The 22,431-nt window shown below is 37.2% G+C and overlaps 1 protein-coding gene across 4 annotated transcripts in view; it reads right to left on the bottom strand.

Moving 5' to 3' along the window:
• AHI1 (Abelson helper integration site 1) overlaps window positions 1–21,958 on the bottom strand; it is an 85,265-nt gene extending 63,307 nt beyond the window's left edge. For all 4 annotated transcript variants that reach the window (XM_057407900.1, XM_057407904.1, XM_057407917.1 and 1 more), the window contains exons 1-10: window positions 21,888–21,958; window positions 17,564–17,628; window positions 16,572–16,693; window positions 9,145–9,752; window positions 8,446–8,603; window positions 7,171–7,384; window positions 6,269–6,461; window positions 4,988–5,083; window positions 3,362–3,547; window positions 1,175–1,324 (exon numbers count right to left, since the gene is read on the bottom strand). In XM_057407900.1, coding sequence (XP_057263883.1) covers window positions 1,175–1,324; window positions 3,362–3,547; window positions 4,988–5,083; window positions 6,269–6,461; window positions 7,171–7,384; window positions 8,446–8,603; window positions 9,145–9,752; window positions 16,572–16,693; window positions 17,564–17,573 — 1,737 coding nt within the window. In that variant the 5' untranslated portion in view covers window positions 17,574–17,628; window positions 21,888–21,958. The remainder of the gene's footprint in view (window positions 1–1,174; window positions 1,325–3,361; window positions 3,548–4,987; window positions 5,084–6,268; window positions 6,462–7,170; window positions 7,385–8,445; window positions 8,604–9,144; window positions 9,753–16,571; window positions 16,694–17,563; window positions 17,629–21,887) is intronic.
• Window positions 21,959–22,431: the final 473 nt, after the last annotated feature.

Here is a 22,431-nt window from a genome sequence, read left to right as displayed (position 1 = left end):
ATCTTAAGAAATGCTTAACGATGCTATCATCAGTAATATAAGCTAGAGAGTTTGAATGTAAGTCATGCTTGTTTAAGCACAACTTTTAGTAACTTAATGACTGCAGTGTGAACTCAGGAGACTAACTTCAGGCACTCAAAACTCTGGTTTACCAAATCGCCTTTAGCAGCCTTAATTTGTATTTCCATTCCTGATTTTTTTTAAACATAACTGGATATGAAACATTTTAATAAAATGCACAGGTGTATAGTCACCCTCCCTCTTTCCCCAAACACTTCCTCTCTTTAAAACATGGGCTTTTTCTCCATAACTCAATTAAAAGTTTAAGGGGAATTAAAATATCCTGAGTACTTATGTGATTATTTAACCTAAACCTGATTTACCTTTATGAATGAAAAATTAGTATGAAGAGATTCATATGCATTTAAAAGTACACAAATAGGTCTACTTATGAAATAATTGAATATACACAGCTCATTTCAGAATAATTATAAACATATCTGGTTACAAACTAAACGAATTGCCAAATTTCAGTTTTATGATCTCAGACAAATGCTCTTAGGATCGTATTTCTCTTGATTTTGATTACACACATTTTCAGAATAGTAACTTTCTGAAAACTAATGAACATTAACTTAAATGCAACTTTTAGGTATCCTGCCATTTTTGATAATAAAATTTTTATTGTAAAAATGGACACATCTATTCTTTACTATTTTATTTTTATTAGCAAACATTACTGGGAAATAAAATTAAGTCCACTTTTTAAGTCTTCTTTTTGAATGGATCTGTACAAGGACCACAGTATGGAATCCAAATAAAAAGTCAACCTTCTTTGTTAATAAATCTTTACATTATTTGAATTTTTATAGAACCATGAACTCACTTAACCTTCCTAATATGGTTCTTCAATGAAAGTTCCTTCTTGAATGAATGAAAGTTATAGTGTAAAAATAACTTCAAATGAGGGAATATGAAAAACCAACCAACCAAAATCCCAAAACAACTAAACAAAAGGAAATATTTTTCCAATCAAGCCGAATCCTGGGAACTGTTTTCCTGTCTTACTTCTACTACCTGCATATGCCTACTCTTTCAAACTCCAGGAGAATTCTGGAGATGACAGTAGATCTTCAAGTTATCTTCCTTTGAAAAGCAAAGACAACCACTTCACCTGTCCAGGTAATCTTGTCCATTTAAATGGCTCCTTCTTCTCTGGAAAAGATTCACATGAGTTTTTAGATCCTTCTCTCTGGTGTTCACACAGTGCTGCACTACTTTGTTCCTGCTGAACAGCGACCATAGAGCGGAAAGAAGGAGGAACCTTAAGGCAAACAAGACTAAGTATCAGGAAAAAATATTTTTAAATGAACAGTTTAATATCTGAAAAGATTAAAATATACTTTTAACTTTAAATGCATTGCATTTTAACATCTGAAAAACAAACTGGAAAAAGCCTAATGATCAAAAACTGCATATCAAAAATTTCATATAAAATAACCAGCAAGTCAGAAAGTAATCTGAGCTTCCAAAGTTGTGTCAATCTGATGGTATCAAACGTTTTCCAAATAATCAGTACTTTTCTATTTTTGTTAACTTTCTATGTCGGTGAAAATTAGTAATACTGTGCTACCTGGTGAAGCTATTGTATGAAAAAAAGAGCATTTCAGTAGGTAAATAGTTCCAGTGACATTAACCTACCACATTCAAATCAGAATACTGCCTTGGCAACAAAATCTGTTGATACCAAAAAGTATTATCAGCACTGTTTATTGAAAAAACTATGTTCAAGTGTTGCAAAGAAAAGAGAACTCACCACATTGGTGATTTTAACTATAGGTAAAGCACCTACACTTTCCAAACTTCTATAATTACACTTACTGAACCTTATCTACAAGTTAGATTATACCAAGCTTGAACACACAGGAAGCATTAATGCTGTGAAGCAGCCTAGAAGCCCTATGGCTGAGGCGCACAGAGATCATTAAGCAGCAGCTGCAGTTCTGATTCGTTTCACTAAGATAAGTGTCTCTTCAGAAACACATCTGAAGATGTGTTTCTGAATAACAAGCAAAATTAGTTTTCTTTCAGGCTGAGTTGCCTGATACCCGCTTCAGGATGAATAACTGCCTAGGTTTCTGTGACTAAAAAGGGAGGTTTGACACCTACTATGCAAGTAGAAACCAATTTAGGAGCTTAAATCAGCTGCCCACATAGGTATCTACTTTCGTGCAAGACGCCTTGTTTTATATACGTTTTTTTTCATATCTACTATCTCCTGGAGGGGACATGGGAGATCTGAGACCTTCTGGAGAAGCAGCAGACTAGGCAGGACCTGTGACAGACCTTAAATGGAAGTGAAATCTATGCATACAAAACTGTATTATGCCATGGCTGTTAAGCGAAGCTCAATCCCAGCCTTGACAAATCTGGCATTTGTCAGAACAAGAATGAAATAACATCAGTAATAAATTGATCCAAGTCAAGCACAGCTCAGAAAGCCTATGCAAATTCATCACATGACTTGAATTTTACAGAGGACTGTAAAGTAAAGACAACTGTTTTCCAGTGACAGCACCTAAACGTATCAGGAAAACATTCAGACCACGCAGAAGAAAGGCTCAGAACACTTCCAGAAAGATGAAGCACAGCTCCTCAAACAAAATGCACAGAATTCCTAACAACTCAGCAGCTGACCAAGAGATTTGTGGATGTCAGTCCAGTACACAGATTAGAAGTGTCTCAAACCCATGAGAACTAAACCCATATATTAGCTTGGTTTTGGACCACATCTCACCAGGCTTCCACAGATCACCACTGACTGTATGAACAGTAAGAAGAAATACTTAAAGTTATGTAATAGAACAATATTCTACTTGTAGAATGCTAAATGCTGTATTTATCTTGAATGCACATCTCAGCACATATCAATGTAAGCTTGTCTTTAAAGGAGTTTTCATTTAAAAAAAACAAAACTCATTATAGCATGAGGGTGCAGGCGATCAGAGTTAAGCATCTTACACCTCTTCTGTCATACAGAATTTACACACCTCCATGAGTCCAATGACTTAAAATAGCATTTCACCAGCAAGAAAGTACCTTGAGAGTTTTCTGTCAACAGCAAAATACAGAAAGTATGCCTATTTTTCAAAGATGGCTATGAAGGACTGAGTTTGGAACATGTATCTTAAGATGCAAAGTTATTTATAGCTAGTTATATACTAGTTATTTTATATACTGCATATAAGTACAGCTGTTATATGCATGTGTACAAACACACACGTGCTCCAGCTAGTTCCTAGTTCCTACAGAAAAGTCTGTATATTTGTAAATATATTTATATATAATATATTTAACTTACATGATCTGGTAGTTTTATGCCTCTTACAGTTACATATAAAGTTGATGGGTAACGATTTCTAGGACATTTTGCCCACCAGTTGTAAACCTCAACCACATCAGAATGTGATTTGGTCTTTGAAGGCGGGTAATATAATTGCAGACGGAGTTTTCCATCAATGTTCAGAGCTCCATTTGTACCTACAAGCTGGAAGGGTGATTAAAACGAAGGAAAAAAGGTTGTGTTAATATAAAAGTAATAGGAGTCACTGATTATTTCTAGTATCTTAAACAATTACAGTATAAACTCTTGAAATCCACTTCCCTTTAGGGAAATATACTACCTCTAATAGTGGTAATGGAGTAAGCATGTATTAAACGCCCCCAGGATCAAATCACTAAGATTAAAGTTTAGACAGCAGCCTAGTTTTGAAACATGCTTCATATGCACAACAGTAATATCTTGTATATGGTAAGACCTCTGCAGTACCACTTTTTTTTTTTTTTTAATTACTACTTGCTGAAATCACCCAAATCTCAAAGGACTGTCAACCCAAACAGCCCCCTTTGAATGCTGCAGCAAAAGGCATTGATAAAGCTTTGACTTGGAGCAGAAGATAACAGCAAAGCAGTAAACTTTCTAACTTCAGAGGAAATGTAGTTCTCTCTACTGAACTAAAGAACAAGTGTTAACACTGACCGCTGTTTATCAGGACATTTCTACTTTGACTGATACAGATGAAAGCCCAATGCAGACAGATGCAGTAGGAATGAAGAACAGGACACGATTTGTATTTATGAGTTGAAAATTCATTCTTCCCTTTGTCTAGGAGTAGGTTACACTGCATGTCTGGATGCACAGTTTCTAACGGGTATATATTCAGACACTGGATACCAGACCCCTGATTCCAGCAGTTCATATGGGGCAGAGCTGAGAAGAGACATTGTATCGAGTAACTAAGGGAGGTCTGTCTCCCTTCCCCTAAACTTGCACACCATTGTCTTCTCCTGTATTTCTCATGTTGTGGACTGCTCAATGGATGTGAAGATGTACCATCCACAGGGGCAGATGTAAATTAACAAGCCTCAAGCAAAGTAAAGCTTGTCAGCTCTCAGAGGCCAAACTTGCACATTCCAGTCTCCCTAAAAGGGTATAAAAAGGTACACGATGTGTTGGCTAAATTACCTGTATCTCATTGCCACAGCATTTCAAACTCTTAAACTAAAAATGACAAGGCATCTTATAGTCACGCCAGGAGCCTTATCAAAGTCTGGCCAACTGAAAATGAGAGTAGCTGAGGTACAGAAGTTGGTGGATTTGTCATTTTCTTTGCAGAAACAATCTCACAAACACACAGAAAACCCTCAAAGAAAGCCTTCTTCTGGACTTTACGAACTACAAAAAAATTCTTACACACTCCACACTTTCTTGGAAAATACCTTACTGTCAAGCTTGTTACTGTGAATTTTTTGTGGTGAAAGAAGAGGGAAAAGAGAGAACAAGCAAGCAAGCATTTGTTCTTCCACTTCTGTTGCCTGGAAATACATTAAAAAAAATCATTCCCCCACTTATTATGGTTAGTGCCTTTCAGATAATTAAATAAAAATATTTATAAATTTTGTTTTGTCATTTAAATGGTTACAATACCTTTAGAAACGCCCAACAGATTTTTCGGAAACCAGATTCCTGCATTTGTACATCAGAGTTGGCTCTCAATTCATCCATACTTAGTAAATCAAGCACCTGAAAGTATTGGTAGGAATATAAATGCATTTCTATTGAGTATGTGCTTTTTGGTACTTAAAAAAACCTGCTGAACATATACTAGATGTGATCCACTAAATTAAACACATTTCAATTTTAAGCAATTACACAAACAGTACTTCCTCCACACAAGTTGGCAATTATTTACCTGATGACTATTTATGGCCTGCTTAAAAAAAAAGACAGAAGTCTGGTCTTAGAAAACTACTTTTGCTTCCCTTCTGTCTCAATAAAAGAAGAAAATATTAATTTGTAATTTTCATAAACCATATATGGTTCACAAATTATATAGATCATAAACCTAACAGCCAAAACCAGCTGTATGCTAACCTAAGGGCTCTTAGTTGTGTAAATGAGGTTAAGTGGTGAACTTTGCAGTTTTAGGTTTATGGTCAGACTCTGTAATCTTAAAGGTCTTTTCCAACCTAAATGATAATATCACAGAACATAAAGAAACATATGCTGATATTGTGTATACAATCTATTTGAAATACAAAAAGTGAAGGATGAAGTAATATTAATTGTATTAAGTTCATTTTCAGGTTAATATGACAGAATCTCGCCTTACAAATACTGAAATACTTACAGTTGAAAATCATGTTGTATATATACCTTATAATTTTTTCTTTAAACCTAACTTTATTGGAGGACAAATTAGTAATTACTTTGTGAAGAATGGGAGAAGAGATGTAGATTTCTAAAACATCTAACAGTTCGCTCATTTGTACAAAGGAAAAGAGGTGTTGCTACCAGTAGGTGATCTCTAACTTTCAGATTATGGTACCTAAGCCTCTTTTCAAGATTTCAAGAATGTGAAAAAGGAAGAAGTGATATTCTTTAGACATTGTGCCATCTCTCCTAATCTGGAACCAGCCTTTCCTAGAAATTTGACAGTTGATTTATTAAGAAAGCTTTGTCCTCCTTACTGCTATCAAAACAGGGTTGTGGGGTTTGGGGTTTTTTTCCCCTGTAAGAAAAGTTTATTAGTATTAGCAATTACAATACCATTTTTTGGTATCTCCACTTAATTCTGCATCTTAAGGCTATGCTATTAATCCACTATATCTGAAATAAAACCACCCAAATCAATCAAATATATACTGTTGAAGAAACAAACAGAAAATCATAATGTGCATAAATTGGATGAAAAACAGTTAATCTTACCTCAAAAAACAGGATTACTAGAGGACTTTCTTCAGTGTTTTGAATAAAATAACTAAAACGCTCATTAAATATGACTTGCTCCTCCCACTCCGGAACTGTTGATTTAGACTGTCTGAAGTTATATGGTTGTGTCATAATAGGAAGAATGTGATCTATTTGTTCTTGTTCATAATAAGATGAAACTTTCCTCTGGCTGTTTGAAAATTTCCAAACAGTTACAATTGTCATAGCACCTTAACCCCCTTCCCCCCACTTAAACAAAAAAGTATTTCTATTACTGAAAGAAACATACAAGATACCATTTGTTTGATTTTAGAAAAAGAACTTCTCTGAATTTATGCATAATGATCACAGCAGAGTACTACTTAAACACTATTAAAATTTTGTTTTCAGGAAAATTATGCATATTACACTCGAAACAAGTAACTGAAGGAATTAGAATTACAAAGACTAAACTTCAGGATTTTAGAAGGCTTTTTATAAAAGAACAGGCAGACACTATTTATGCCACAGAAATTTTGCTTAATTATTCTAATCTTGGCTTCTACATATTTTTTAGATTTAGGAAATTTTCTCTCTGTAAGAAATGCAGATGAATAGTGCTGTAAATATGGGGACCTCGACCTCAATACACTAGTGCAGAGCATTTAAAAGTGCCAAAAAGAAAAATACCACCCTAATTTACTGCAGGTATATATGCATCATATATACATCATATATATATGATATATATAAGAGATATATAAATATCTTGTAGATAAATCTCATAGATGTAGAAACTAATGAATTACCTTGCAGGCTTAAAATTCAGTATTATTTTCATTTTAATATTTAATATTCTAGGGAAGAATCTATGTATTCATAGTAATCATTGATAATAGAAACAGTTTATTAAAAGTCACCTATGATCCTTCTTGACATATAAGCCACTTCTCTGATCAACAACATGGATTTTAACCATGGGACGAGATACCCGGAGATCAGTTTTAAGTCGATCAGATCGATGGATGTAAACTCCCAACACAAGATCGTCACCAAAACCAAATTTAGTCTGAGCTGAAATGTCTGAATTCTTAATTTCCTCATCCTTTTCTGCAGCAACTTCTGTATTTTCCCCTAGAAATACAAATAAAGTAAATAGAGGTTAATATGTCCCACTAGTGACAGTTTAAAGGAGTAAACATGCTCTGTATTGTCTCAGCAATCAACAGTAATAACATTCAACTTGTTCTTTACATAATAGGTTAAAACAAAATTATCAGATTTGCATCATTTTAAACATGTATGAACATACACATGAATGTGTATTAATTAACATAATCTGTTCCAACTAACAAATATTTTTATTTTAAATCAGAGGTCTTCCTCTTGACTGACATAGTTTCTTTCTTGCTACAATGTCTTAAAAAACACACAGTTCAATATCCTGCTCTGCACTACAACCTGTAGTAGGTTTTGTCTTAGGAAAATATAAAAAGAAAGATAAGCCTAATCTGATGCTTTCTCCATGCGCATTTTCCCTGAATTTACCACTGTTTTCAAAATTTCCACCTCTAAAAGTCACAGTGAGACTACCATACTTAATAGATATCAAAATACCTACTCCTCATCAGCTTCTGTAATCTGCATTTTTAAACCTATTATGTGGCCTCATCAATGTTCAAGGAAATTAAGTATCCAATTTGACTTTGGGTTGCATGAAAAAGTACTCCTTATGTCTGAATTGAGCATCAGGTTAAAACAGTGGTGATCCAGCATTTATAGTATAAAGTAAATGAAAATGAGAAAGTAATAAAAAAGAAATTAGAATATGCATCTAAGTAATACAAGGTAAAGACGGTATATACATTTAAACATTATATTGTGCTTAAAACCCCCAAATGTTTAAACTACTTATCAATTTTAAAATTATTTACAATAAATGAATTATCAAGATTTTAAACTGATGCATCAAATCAACTTCCTTATTAACTAGCCTTAGAATTGGAAGAGCAAAAATAAAATTAAGTAACTAAAGAAACATAAGTAACTTCAATAGCTCAAATCACATCTGTGTTACTATTACTACGGACAAATACTTTTGCAGAAGTGCAAAGAGGGGGGAAAAAAAAAAAGGAAAAGAAAGACTTGGATAAAGCAGCAACGCAGCACAACATTCTAACATTTTGTTGTCAGACCTTTTCTGGTTTTCTTTTTAACCTTTTTTGCTTTAGGTTTCTGTTTTTCTATGTTTTTCTCCAGTTCCTGCCCTTCTGATGTAAACAGTCTTTCCAATGAATGACTTTCATTGCCATCTTGTGCTGGATGATGCTGTAGCTCAGAAAGGGACATTGCACTGCAATATAATGGATTACTGTCACCAACTTCATTCTAGCATGTATGTGGATACAATTGCTCATTACCATTATTAATATGACAAATTTCCTCTTTAGTTCTGCAACTCATCTGTGTATCTTGGAAATGCAACACAGCCCCTAATATTAGTTTCTTTTCTTTATCATTTCTCTCCCCTCTTCATTTCCCCCTAATTTCCAATATTTGCAGAACCATTCATGTGAACACAGCTAAGCTAATACTCTTCTGCTGGATTAGGGCCATCACTCATCCCTAAAAGACCATGCACAAAATTATCTTTAGTTAAGAGCGAGTTGTACAGAAAATAAGCATCATATAGTAATGGAGTACGTCTTTTTTTTATAATTTTAACCTTGACAGCATTTTGAATGAGTATTTGGCAACATTTTTTCACAACTGAATCATCCAATTCATCACTTAGGCAGAAGCTTTCTGATAAACTACGTATTTTCTATCTAAACCCAAAATGCTACATTTTGGTTAAGATTCACAGGGACATGGTATACAGTTTATCATGGTACCTTGTTTCAGCTTCACTTAAAATTGCTTTTTCTTTCTTTTTCTTCTTTTTGCCTACTTCATTGTTCACTACAACTTCATGGCTTTGAACAGTAGAGGTAAATTCAGACATCTGCTCTTTAAGTTTTGTTCTTATTTTCTTTTTAATTTCATTTGCCTCGTCTTCAGCCACATGCAGCTGGTAGGCTCGGATTAGCTCTTCTTCCTCTTCTAATTCAGTTACATTTCTCTCTTCAGTCAAGAAATGTTTAATCTTTCCATCACCTCCTTGATGAGGTACATCTGTTTGTGATTTACTTTTTGTTTTCTTCTTTGAAAAATCATTAATCTTTTTCTCAAAACTCTCCAATTCAGCTTCATGTAAATTTTCCTCCTCATTAAATAGTTCTTGTAACAGTGATTTCTTTTTCTTCTTGTTAGACTTTGGTTGCTTGTTCTCCTCTCTACTAACAATATCATTGTTTATTTTCTTTGCAATTGAGGCTTTCTCTCTCAATTTATTTTTTGTAAATCGTGGACTCTCTTCTTCAGGATTGTATGTGTTGTTTAGAATTGCTTCATCATTCACACTTTCCTTAGCTAAATCAATATTACTTTTAAAGGTGTCAAGCTATAAATGAAAAGAACATAGAAAATACTTGTACTACAATTATGTTTTAAGGAGATACACAGTACATAATGTTATTTCTTCAGCAACATTACACATAGTAAAATGAAATCAAAGATCTAATAATTTTATTTAAAATTAACAAGTGACAGATTTAAGGCAACAGAAAATTCACGCTGAAAAAAAAACAACCCAAAACATTTGCCACTTCATCCTAAATGCTGTTTCACTATGCTTTTAAAGTACATTTATGTATATCCAGTCAAAATAAGAAATCAACAAGTCTACTCCATAAACAGATGTTAATGTTTAGACTATGGAAGACTTGAAGATAACATGCAGCACAAAATCAAGTATTCTAATCCATTTAAAATGCAAGTTAGAGACAGGCTTCAAGCTCACCTGTTTGTAGTCTCTTTAATTGAAAGTTGCTTGCCCAAGTTAGATAATGAAATTATATTTAAAAGTGCTAAGACTGAAAAATAGATTTCCATTAAGACTTTTTCTAAGTATAAAGTTGAAAGAAAAACATCACATTACCCTTAGCAGAATGACAGAGTTGACCTAAAGACCAGTCTATTAAAACCAGCTAAGATTAATTTCAGCTAATGCATATCTCCCTTTCTTTGCCAAGACCATATTCCTCCCTCAATAAACACAGGCATCTTCCCCTTCTAGCTGGGATACTTCTCCCAGTTACAAAACTGGGTTTGCCTCAAACATTACACATATTGTCCCCTTTTTTAAAAAGAGATCACCAAAATGTATAAGCTTGTAAGAAGAAAAAGCTTATGAGAATGAAGTTGCAATGGCAATTATACTTTGCAGGATGGATCCTGGCTTAAAAACACCTGCGAGAATAATATTCCATGACTGAAAGAATACTCAATGCACAAGTCATCTGCCTCTATGTTCTATGCCCTCAATGATGTGAGCCTGCAAACTTTCATCACTGTCTTGCTTTAGTCACATCTGAGATTCGAAGAGAGAACAGGGACATCAAGGAAAGTACAAGTACTGAAGAAAGAGAAGGGAGGATAAAGAAAGAAAAGTTTGAAGTACATGAGAGAAAAAAATAAAAAAAAATCAAGGAAGTTTGTTAGTTGTACAGAAAATTGTCAAATAAAAGCAGTGTGGCAAGAAAAATACACCAAGACAAAGTTTAACACAGAAATAAAAGTTGATGTCTGAAACTAGAGACAGCTTAAAAATATACTAACTAGACTAATGCTACGTATTAAAAAATGCTGTCCTAATAAAGTTAAAAAAGAAAGCATCTAGAATTTCATGCAAGTATGTTTACCTAATATATCAGAAAAAATCCAAAGCCATTCATCTATCTTTTCAGTAGTTACCTTTATTTTTAGCATCCTACGTCTAAAAATAGTTTAAATTATCTCAATATCAAATTCTGAAAAAAAGTCTTTGTGCCTTCATCTTTTACTTGCTTAAATAGACCAGTAACATCCTATTTATAAGTAAGTGATTTAAGAGGATGTGGAAAAATTCATATAAATAACTTGAAATACAGAACAGAGTAAGGGGAGGGGGGGAAGCACCAAGCTTAATATAAACTAAAAAAATACAAAATAATACTTCGTAATAGATTGAGCACTTCCTTTTCTGCATTTCTAGGAATAACTTGAACTGCAGAGAATAAGGACTAAAGATTAAAACATGCGGGCAATTAAGGCCCAATAGTGACCAATAGCTAAAGTCATGCTGATGCTTGCCTCGATAGAATACTAATCCATTAAGCGCAAAAAAGTGGAATACTTTGAGAAATCCTTAACAAAAAGCCCTTGTCTTTGACCTGTTCCAGTGCTTCTAAACTAACTGATACTCAAGAACCCTTTCCTCAAAGATACACAGGTGTTGCAAAAACTTGCTTGAAATATTTACTAGAACTTGTTACTTATTATGCCTACAAACAAAAACAAATGTCCACAAATATGTGCCATGAATAGTAGCACACAGTCCTTAACTATAGTTAATTTACTCATAGGAGAAAAAGAAAAAAGTACAGAATATCCTTATAATGAAATAAAATACAGTCTCAAGCTAAGGCAAATTCCAAAAACATTAACAGGTAGCACAAAGCTGCTCCAGTAGTTCAAACACAAATTCCTCAGACATACAGCCTGTATGTACCTCAATTCATAGAACAGAATCATAGAATAGTTAGGGTTGGAAAGGACCTTGAGATCATCTAGTTCCAATACCCCTGCCACGGGCAAGGATACCTCATACTAAACCATGTCACCCAAGGCTTTGTCCAACCTGGCCTTGAACACCGCGAGGGATGGAGCATTCACAGCTTCCCTGGGCAACGTATTCCAGTGCCTCACCACCCTTACAGTAAAGAACTTCTTCCTTATATCCAGTCTAAACTTCCCCTGTTTAACTTTTAACCCGTTACCTCTTCTCCTGTCACTACAGTCCCTAATGAAGAGTCCCTCCCCGGCATCCCTATAGGCCCCCTTCAGATACTGGAAGGCTGCTATGAGGTCTCCATGCAGCCTTCTCTTCTCCAGGCTGAACAGCCCCAACTTCCTCAGCCTATCTTCATATGGGAGGTGCTCCAGTCCCCTGATCATCTTCGTGGCCCTCCTCTGGACTTGTTCCAACAGTTCCGTGTTCTTTTTATGTTGAGGACACCAGAACTGCACACAATACTCCAGGTGAGGTCTCACAAGAGCAGAGTAGAGGGGCAGGATCACCTCCTTCAACCTGCTGGTCACGCTCCTTTTGATGCAGCCCAGGATACAGTTGGCTTTCTGGGCTGTGAGCGCACACTGCCAGCTCATGTTAAGTTTGTCACTGACCAACACCCCCAGGTCCTTCTCCACAGGGCTACTCCTAATATCTTCTCCACTCAACCTGTAGCTGTGCCTGGGATTGCTCCGACCCAGGGGTAGGACCTTGCACTTGGCATGGTTAAACTTCATAAGGTTGGCATAAGCCCACCTCACAAGCGCGTCAAGGTCCCTCTGGATGGCATTCCTTCCCTCCAGCGTATCAACCGAACCACACAGCTTGGTGTCATTGGCAAACTTGCTGAGGGCACACTCAATCCCACTGTCCATGTCACCGACAAAGATGCTGAACAAGACTGGTCCCAACACCAGTCCCTGAGGGACACCACTCGTTACTGGTCTCCAGCCAGACACTGAGCCATTGACCGCAACTTTTGGCATGTGGCCATCCAGCCAGTTCTTTATCCACCGAGTGGTCCATCTATCAAGTTGATGTCTCTCCAATTTAGAGACAAGGATGTTGTATGGTACAGTGTTGAATGCTTTGCATGACTCCAGATAGATGACGTCAAGAAATTCAGGACACTTTCTCCACATGTAATTGCATGATGCAATTAAACAGAGAGGAAAGATGAGAAAGAGTCACAAAACAATAAAGTAACAGCCAAGAGGTTTATAAAAACCATCAGATCAGGTCTCAGGCAGAGGCAGGGATACCAGTATAGATTCTCTGTCTGAAATGCAGGACTGAGAAAGATCAACTAAGAGCAACTGTCCATACATAAACAGATGTGAACCAAGTTAGCAAAAGCAGTTAGGCTGGAAAAGCAGCTCATGGGATAGGCCTGTCTCTGGATTAAGTCCAGAAGGTTGCTGACCTGAGCCTGACCTCCTCAGCTTAAAGCATGGACCAAATAAGAAGGCTTTTTTTCAAAACAGCCCCATGGCCACATTACAACACCAGGGCAGAGGAAACACTCTTCCCCAAGAACAGACCTACTTGCACTACTGGCTTGATAGCAGCAAGAGATGGGCACCAGCCAAGATGCACACAGGTGGACTAATACCATAACAAGGTAATCCCAAATCATGTCATTTGCCATTCAGGTTCGAGCTGAGAGCAGGGACTACACCTAACAATCTTACTTCTTTTTGAAGGCTTCTCAAGTATGCATGAGTGGAACCTGGAAACACATCAGGTGATTTTGCCCAGGGTAATTGGAAACTCAGATAACCGGACTTAGAGAGGTACCTGACGTTCTTCCCATAGTACAGGCACACCTTGAAAAATAGGGACAGACACTGCCAGCCCACTGAAGGGCTGATGTGTACAGGTTGTAAAAGACCATTTACTTACACCTGAGTTGGTAATGAACATACTTGTTAAGGAAAATTTTAATGTAGTAGGGAACAATTTTCCTACCATTGCTCATGTAAGGCTACAAAATGTAGATGCTCAAAGCTAGAAAAACTTCAATTTACAGATAGGATGGGCTTGGAGAAGTTTCACCAAATTTTAATAATTTGGTGAGAGAATGTGTAGGTCAAGTATATAGTGAACTATTGGCAGTTCTCCTATTTTAAGTGTAAGAAACAATAGGCTAAATCCAGTGGAAACCTTGGCAGTTTTTCAGTGCATATGGCTACTGAAGAACAAAGCAGACCTTTCACTGGCCACAGCTGATGTCTACCTCCATTATAAGTCCCTCATTCCTATCTGTTGTGACCAAACTCATCCTGACTTACTGACTTCAGCCTTTCCTCTTTCAGTCAGGCTGCTTCCCTTCTCTCCAGGCAATGGGCACACACAGCACAGCAGGCAAGCATGCAGGCAATCTCCTTACCCTCACTTCTGTCATTTAAAAATCACAGAAAGCTCCTGCAGCTCCAAAACTCAGGTTTCAAGGAAACAGTGGACAGTGAGGCCAAAGGTTTTATTAGTCTAAGAAAGGCTAGGTTCAGTAAAGACAAAAGAAAGAAGCAGACTGGAATATTTCTAGTGGAAATAGGCTCTCAAACATAACCTCTTCATGGTCAAACCCAGGACACCATTTATGGCAAGTGTGTGACACAAAGCCATCACTGATAAATTTTACATTATTTCAAGATATGTGAAAGTCTATACAGTTAAATTATATACGGTGAAGAAAACTGTAAAAAAAACACCCAACCTCCGCCACCTATCTCCTCTTCCCCTCCCACATACATTTATTTCTTACAATGAAACGACTGGTTATTTGCTGAAGCTTTTACAGAAACTTCTACTGGAATGCAACCAGCATGGAAATACCAGCCTGAGCTCTTGCAAAGTTGCCACAATTGAAGGAAATATTCGAAATGACCAGTATAATGTTTTAATACACTTTTTCAAGTTCTCCATTTTCTGTGCTTATACTGATAAAAATCTACGGCTTCAACAAAACCATAAAGCCAGGCTTCCACAAAACCATAAAGCCAGGCTTCCACACTGATCCTAAAAGTGCTTCTTAATCAGGGTATATACCACTAACTTTTCATTCAGTTCACTGTGAGCTTAAGTGTTCCTAGGTAACCGCAAAATACTAGTGTTTTACATCAAAGATTTATGGAATGGAACCCAATTTTAAACTCAAGGTAAGCTTAAAATATTTATGAGTAATATGTAGCTGCATATGAAGATATAACTATGTGCTCAAAAATATTTGTTTCATAAAGTACAGATTTAAAAACTCATGTTTCATCAAAAAAGTAAACCTAACCAAGGAAGAATTTAGTATTATATTTACATGATGCCAGCAAAAAAAAGGAAAAAGATCACCCTCTAAACTTTCTATGCTATGTTTTACACATCATGTTGGTTCTTTTTACAGACTATTGACTAAACTCCATATACTTCAAGAAATGCAAAATAAAAAATCTGCACAAATATCAACTTCAGATTGACAATCTAAAGACAAAATTATGTTTGAGCATAACAATACTAACTTTACTATAGCTATTTACATACAGTAAATACATGCAACCTTCTAATATTATATAAAATACCACTCCTTTGTCTTAAATCAGTATTACAGAATGAAAATTAACTTCCAGCATCTGGTATGGATACAACTGTAAGATAAAAAAAAAAAAAAACACCAAAACCCAGAAACTATAAAACCTAACAGGAGAAAAATAAAAAACCCAGAACTTTTGTCTTTGAAGACAAGGCTTTCTTTTTGAAATTGTAATCATTGTAAGTCAATAATCAGTGTATATAGGATGCGTATTAAATATTTATTCTTCTGTTCAGCAAAAAGCTACAATATGAACCACAACTCAGAAGAATGTCTGAGGGTCTTTTAATGAGAGGTACGCAACACAGAATAATGTCATCTAACCATAAGGGTAGGGTGATAGAATCCTTTATAATCTGCAAGTCACAAGATAAGGCCAAAATCTTTAAAACAAATCTTTATGCCTAAGTAAACATGTAAACACATGACTACTCAGATACAAACCTCAGCATATGCAGAAATATGCTGATTACTGAGGTCAAATTAGGAAAAAAAAAGTTTCAAATGTTGTTTAATATTCTTTGTAAATTGTTATTCTTATACAAGTGATAAAGTTAATGACTATCTCTAATATTATTATAAATTCCCATCAGTTCTGAATTCACAGATGTATTACACAGATGTAGTGCTCTAAAAATTAAATATTTGTATAGCCATAATTCTACTAGCCCATCTCTCAAACTCCCACTAAAGTTAATACTGAATTTGAAAATCTTAAAACTTTTCTGAAAACTACAAATGGAAAAAAAAAAAGTACTGTCAGACTTTAAATGTGTGCATGCCTGAATGTGCCACTTTCTTTTTACCTGTATTATAGTCTATATAAATTTTGGCATACCTCCAAATTACAAGGATGCACTGCTGGTATACAGGCGACATATAAGAGACACCTCAAAAACAAAGGATATGTGCAGAAATATGCTTTGCAATTTTTTTTAAAATGCCTACATCTCCTTTCTACAACACATTGTCTTGATCTTTTTCCCATTAAGGAAGGCAGCCAACCAAAGCCTGCATGTGTTCAAACTCACCACAATATTCTCTTCAGATTGAACCTTCTTTTTCTTTGATTTCTTTGTGTCTGCCAGGCCAGCATGATGTCTGAAGATCTCCTCAAAGCAGGCTCTGGTTTTTGCCTTTGCCTCACTTTCAACTGCAGAAAGAAATCTAGAGCATGATTTGCAACCTCAATAATCACCATTGCTAAAAAAGTGTGTAATCATGTTTTAAAATTGAAAAGAACAAGAAATATTTTATCAGGGAAAGTTTACCAAGAAATTTGTGTAGCATTCAGTTAAGAATTTCCGCTGACAAAGTAAACTACACAAGGATAATTCAGCAACATTGTACAGACACCCAGCTATTTCTTGTTGCTGAAGCTGGCACACCATCAACTCTGTTTCATGAAGAAAAAACATTTTGAAGAGCAAAAACATCAGGATCAGCATAAAACAGGCTAGCTTAAGCAGAGGGCAGATTATTGCCCTCGCTATTTATGAATGGTACCACACTAATAACAGATGACACTGTCTCCAGAATAAGCAGCAGATCTAGGCTCTTACTGAATCTGGATCCCAGAGAAGCATCACCCTGAGACAGATCTGCAACAGGCAGGAGCATGCAGGGATCCAAAATCAGCTGGAGCTGAGTCTCTATTTTCTGTGAATCGTGATACTGCTATTAGCAGCATTTCAACCCTTGAAGCAGCAGTAGGTGTTCTAGACCCCCTGAGGTAATGCTTAATTTGTAGCTACAGAATTAAAAATGCAATCTGGCACATCTCTGAAAGAGATTGTTGAATCCTCAGCTAGGGCATATTTACCATTTGTCATTACAATTTTTTGCAAGAGCCCTCAAATTTAAAGAATAATAAAAACAAATAATTAAAAAAACAAAAAACAAAAACAAAACTCAAAACAGAGCTAATGCAACATTAAAAAATTACAGACAGAAGAAAATTCTGTCATTTGCATCTAGTTCTCACTACAGGATATGTATTAAAAATCAAACATAGTCTTCTTACCTACTGGCATTTTCAATCCTCAGAAGTGGCTCAACACACCAGCTGCTTCCTCAGAATTCACCATTCTATTAAAAGCAATTAACAACTTTCATTACCATAACTGGTCCATAGACTTGAAGGTAGCAACTGAATGCATGCTAATTAATATCAAGGATGATTACACGGCTTTTATGGAAATATTTATTTCTAAACTATTTGTCTAAGTTAGTAGAAGTTCTCTGCTATCAAATCTCAGCTCAGGAGTCTCTGTATCTATCTGATACTTGTTATTTGAGAGTAAACAAAAAGCAACACTGCAGCTGTTTGATTAGCTATATGTTTTTGGGTGACAGTCAAATATGTTAGTACTGTAGGCCTCCAGTCTTCTAAAAACCCCTACAGTTTATTTAAATAATAATGACCCATGAAGACATCTATATTGAAGCCTTTCTGATCAGGTTCCTATCCTGACAGCATCATCAAAAAGTCACATTGTAGCCAGCTGATAGCTTTCAATGCAAATATTAATATCTACCAGCAAATCTAACTTTAACACAACTATTTATGTTTACATAAAGCATTTGTGTTTTACATAAAGCAGACAAGCAATTACATGAAACTCATTTCTCTGAAGAAAAATGTTAGGCTTTCCTGACTGGAGAAAAGCCTGCAAATGTAATCCAAACAAAGCTTGCAGGCACATAAAAATACTACAAGCTTTATCTTTTCATCAAGAAAATTCAGAATGTTTTACAGAAACCTTTAATACAAAAAGCTGTTCTGTAAACAATGGAACTAATGAAACCTAGCTTTCTATCAATGTGTTATGTTCTCCTTAGCCTTCTATGCAATAAACTATTATACCTCTTTCTCTCACAGCCCACTGAGCAATAGCTTCAAGCTCTTCCTAGGTAATGTCTTCTTATAGATATCATTAACCCACATTCACCGGACACCCAGACTACACTTCCCTTAATAAATTAAGACATACCATTAAATACTGCCAGGCTATATAACTGCATTGTCTTCAGCACCAGTTTGGTCCAAGCAATTCTGGGTATAGTTTAGGAGTTCATATAGATGATTATTAATAAGCAGTTTTCATGCAGCCACTCTGATTTGGGTCTAAAAGAGTTTAATAGTATTAAAGTGGGCCCAAGATACCACTTGGCTTCAACACTGAAAATCACTCCTAGGCACACACCTCCTACCAATATAAGAGTGAGCCCAGGCTACCCCAAGCATCTGCACTACCACACTCTCAAATGGTATGATATCTGTTTCATAGTGTTACTTGCTTCTTCCCTGTCCCCCACAGCCTACATAGTTTCAGTTAATTTCATATTTGTTACGTACAGTAGTTTGGCCTGCTGGCTAGCCAAACCAACCTAAAAAAAACAAAAAAAAATGAAAGTGCTAGGGTTGGTTTGGGATTAAAGAAGGGCTGATTAGTCAGTTGCCAGGTGTCATTAGTTTATTTCAAAGTAAAGCTTTACTGTCAAAACCAAAACAGTAACAGTTGGAAAGTTCTTAAAAAAATGAAAACAGAAAATATTATTGAAAAGTATGGGTTGCAATTTATACTTGGTTATACCAAAAGGCTGTTTTAAAAGAACGCCAGTTATTAAATGCATCAAGTAGTCATTTCACAATTGGCTGGAAAATACTTTTAATATGAATGAGTAGAAAACTAAATATAGTTATGAAAACCAGCTGATTCTGTAACTTTAATCATTCCCTGAGAATTGCAGGAGCATAGTAAAGTCTCTTATAATTAGTTGAGTGATTTCAACCACCCCTTAGAAAAAATAATTACAAACAAGAAATTAAATGTTCAAGTGATCTTAAATTTAAAACAAAAAATATGAGAGGCAATGTAGAACACAACAGCAACATAAAGTACACACCTCTTCCAAGTATGGAAAGAATTTTATGGTCAATGGTTAAATAAATCACACCACAAAAAACTATACGTAAATTTATTTTGGAGATAGTTTTGTTTATAATGGAATAAAGACCTTTCCAAAGGCTAGGCTCACCTCATGTCTACCAGCATTCTTTGTAAAATGAACAGACTTGACAAACTCACCAGAGAGCATAGTTTTCTGTTTACCTATATATTTATTCAGTAAAAGTTGATCCTCTTGCAGCAATAAAATTAAGAGATAAAGTCCTCTAATGACAGTGCTATTATTTTATACACATTTCCAAATTAAAATTAAATGACCTTTAACATGGTGCATTAAAGCAACTCATGTGTAAATATAGATCATTAATCAACAAGGATGCGAACAAGCCTGTTTATCCAGTGTAATCTCACCTTAAATTGGTGAGGATTTAATCTTCTATCAAAGGTCAGCAACCACAGTGCCTCAATCTGAATAAATTCAGTTATCATTAAGATTAATCTTGTAAAATGCATTTTTGCCTGATCAGATTTGATCTCTTTCATGTTAGTTAATACGAGGCAATCCAGGAATGACAAATACATACTTGGAACAGTGGCATATTCCAGCCATCAAGAATAATCAGGAAGACAAGATACTGAAGCCCAAACTTCGAAGAATTACTGTATACCTTCCTGACAATCATCTAACTTGCTCTTCACTAGTACTTCACCTGTATTCGTAAATGTGATTCTACATTAAATTCTTGCTATTTTCACAGTATTTTACAATACTGAGTTGCTATATTCTGCATGTGTAATACAGGAATTTTCTATGCAAAACATGCAACAAATCCCACTATTCACAAAAAAAACACCTTTAACTAATAATATAGGTAGAGGTTTTTCATAAAAATCAATTCTACACTATAATGAAGCAGAATATACAGAATCTGTATTACACAATGGGAAGTGACAAATTTCCTACCTAATTAGGCCTGTTAGGAAACTGAGTAGACAAAATGTAATTGCACACTTCAGAATTTTCGTGAACTAAATCCCTCCTTTTGCTGCAAAAAGTGAATGTAATCTTCAGTGCCTAAAACCAAGTAGAACATCAGGCCATCTTCTAGACGAGATTAGTAATCACAGTGGGAAATCTCTGGTTTAACTAGTAGGTTTCCAATTCAGGTATCTGTAAGTATCACTACTTTGAGATCAGAAAAAGCTTTACTTTTACATTCTACTGTAATTATACAGTAAAATGGCACCGAGTTGAATCTGTTCCTCTTCACTGATGGTAGCTGCGACATCAAAAACCAGTCTGGTTTTATTCATGAAAATTCAGCATTTAAGTCCAGAAAACTGACAGCTTTATTATTACCATGCAAATACTTATGTACTTGCACATCAAATAAACACCACCACAAGAGCAGTAGCTTTCTACAGGTTTAGATGCGCCTGTAAAAACCTTGTGCTCACGGTAAGTGAGAAGGATGTTTAAAAAAGCTGGAACTACCCATATGAATTTTGTAACAGTAACTGAAAAAGGTTTAGCTTCAGAGTAACTGCTACTTTTTTTCCCCAGAAGAATGGGCACCTTTTGTTGATTAGGAGAAGGCCGCAAAGTCTGTCTACCCTGACGGCAAAACTACGGACTTCAGTTCTGTATAAGGAAACAAAGCTGGCTTCTATAGTTTATTACATTTTAAGACTCTGTCTTATATCCTGATTACAAAAGTGGGTTCACACCAATGGACCGACCTAAGGATTTAATTTCCGAAGTGGCATTTTGCTTTGTGCAGAGTAACCATGGTAAACAATAAAAATACAACGGCACATTCGCAGCACACACTGCTGGACTAATGGCATTAATGGCATTTACTGTGCAGATGCACATTCCTCACGCGCGGGAGGCACCGCTGCTTTGAGCTTTAACATGCTAGGCACGGAGAAGCCCTGTACTTTCACGTGCGGCGGGGTATGCAATCGCGCCGAGTAAACCAGAAAGACTGTACCGAGAGAGGGGAGGCAACACCCGCCGGCCAAGTGACCCCTCTGCACCGACACCTGCGGGCCGGCAGTCCCGCCGCTCTCCCGAGCCCACCGGCCCCGCCGTCACTCGGAGTAACCACACTGGGTGCGAGGCCCAACTCCCGCTAATCGCCGGAGCGCGCCGCTGCCGCCCGCGCGTCCCCGCGCGCGCCAACGACCGGCGCCGCAGCGCGCTCCGTAACAGCTTTCCGAGCCCGCGGCTGAGCCCTCCACCCCGTGCGAGGGAAAGGGAGAGAGAAGAGGGTCAGGCGGCGCGGGAGCCGAGGGAGGGAACACCGGCGCGAAGGCGTGCCCCAGCCTACCCGCCTCTGGTGCCGCGCACGAGGACGAGCAGCGGCGGCGGAATGTCTGCCCTACGCAGGCCCCCCTTTCCTACCCGAGGCGCGGCGCAAGAGTATCACTCACATCGGGCCCATCCGCTTCCGTAGCAGCGCCGCTGCCAGCCCTCTGCTGCGGCGGCCTAGCCCCCTTTTTTTTCCGCGCCAATGGTCTCGCCCTGCTCCCCTCTTCCCCCCCCCCCCCCCCCACGGCTCTGCGCAGGTGGTTTTGCCGAAAACAACCGCAGCTGCCAAGGAAACAGCACAAGGAGCGCATGCGCGCAAGGGATCGGGGCGAGGAGAGGCAGGAACGAAGGTGCCGCGAGCCTGTCGGGACGGTTTCGGCGGCGCACCCTGCCGTATTTTCCCCCTGGAAAGTAGAGGCAGCGGGCATGCGTGATAGGGCTGTGCGGCGGGAGGAGAGGGTGCCCGCCCAGCGCGGGCAGTGCCGTGGGGATGAGGCAGGCGTCCTGAGGCAGCGACGAGTTCGTCCTTGTGGACATACGCGACACGGGCTCGCCTTACGGCCCTTCTCTGCGCTGGTGGGGCCGGGACGCGGCTGCGTTCGGTCCGGGCGCCCCGAGGTGGTGGTGGCGGTGGCGGCGGCGGCGGCGGCGGATTTGGGCCTAGAC

This window comes from Pezoporus wallicus, unplaced genomic scaffold, assembly GCF_028554395.1.
Source record: "Pezoporus wallicus isolate ANWC-B61680 ecotype Strahan unplaced genomic scaffold, APGP_CSIRO_Pwel_v1 contig_3817, whole genome shotgun sequence".
Classification (NCBI taxonomy): Eukaryota; Metazoa; Chordata; class Aves; order Psittaciformes; family Psittacidae; genus Pezoporus; species Pezoporus wallicus.
The sequence above is the reverse complement of the archived record's forward strand: the minus strand, read 5'-3'. Positions and strand labels throughout refer to the sequence as shown.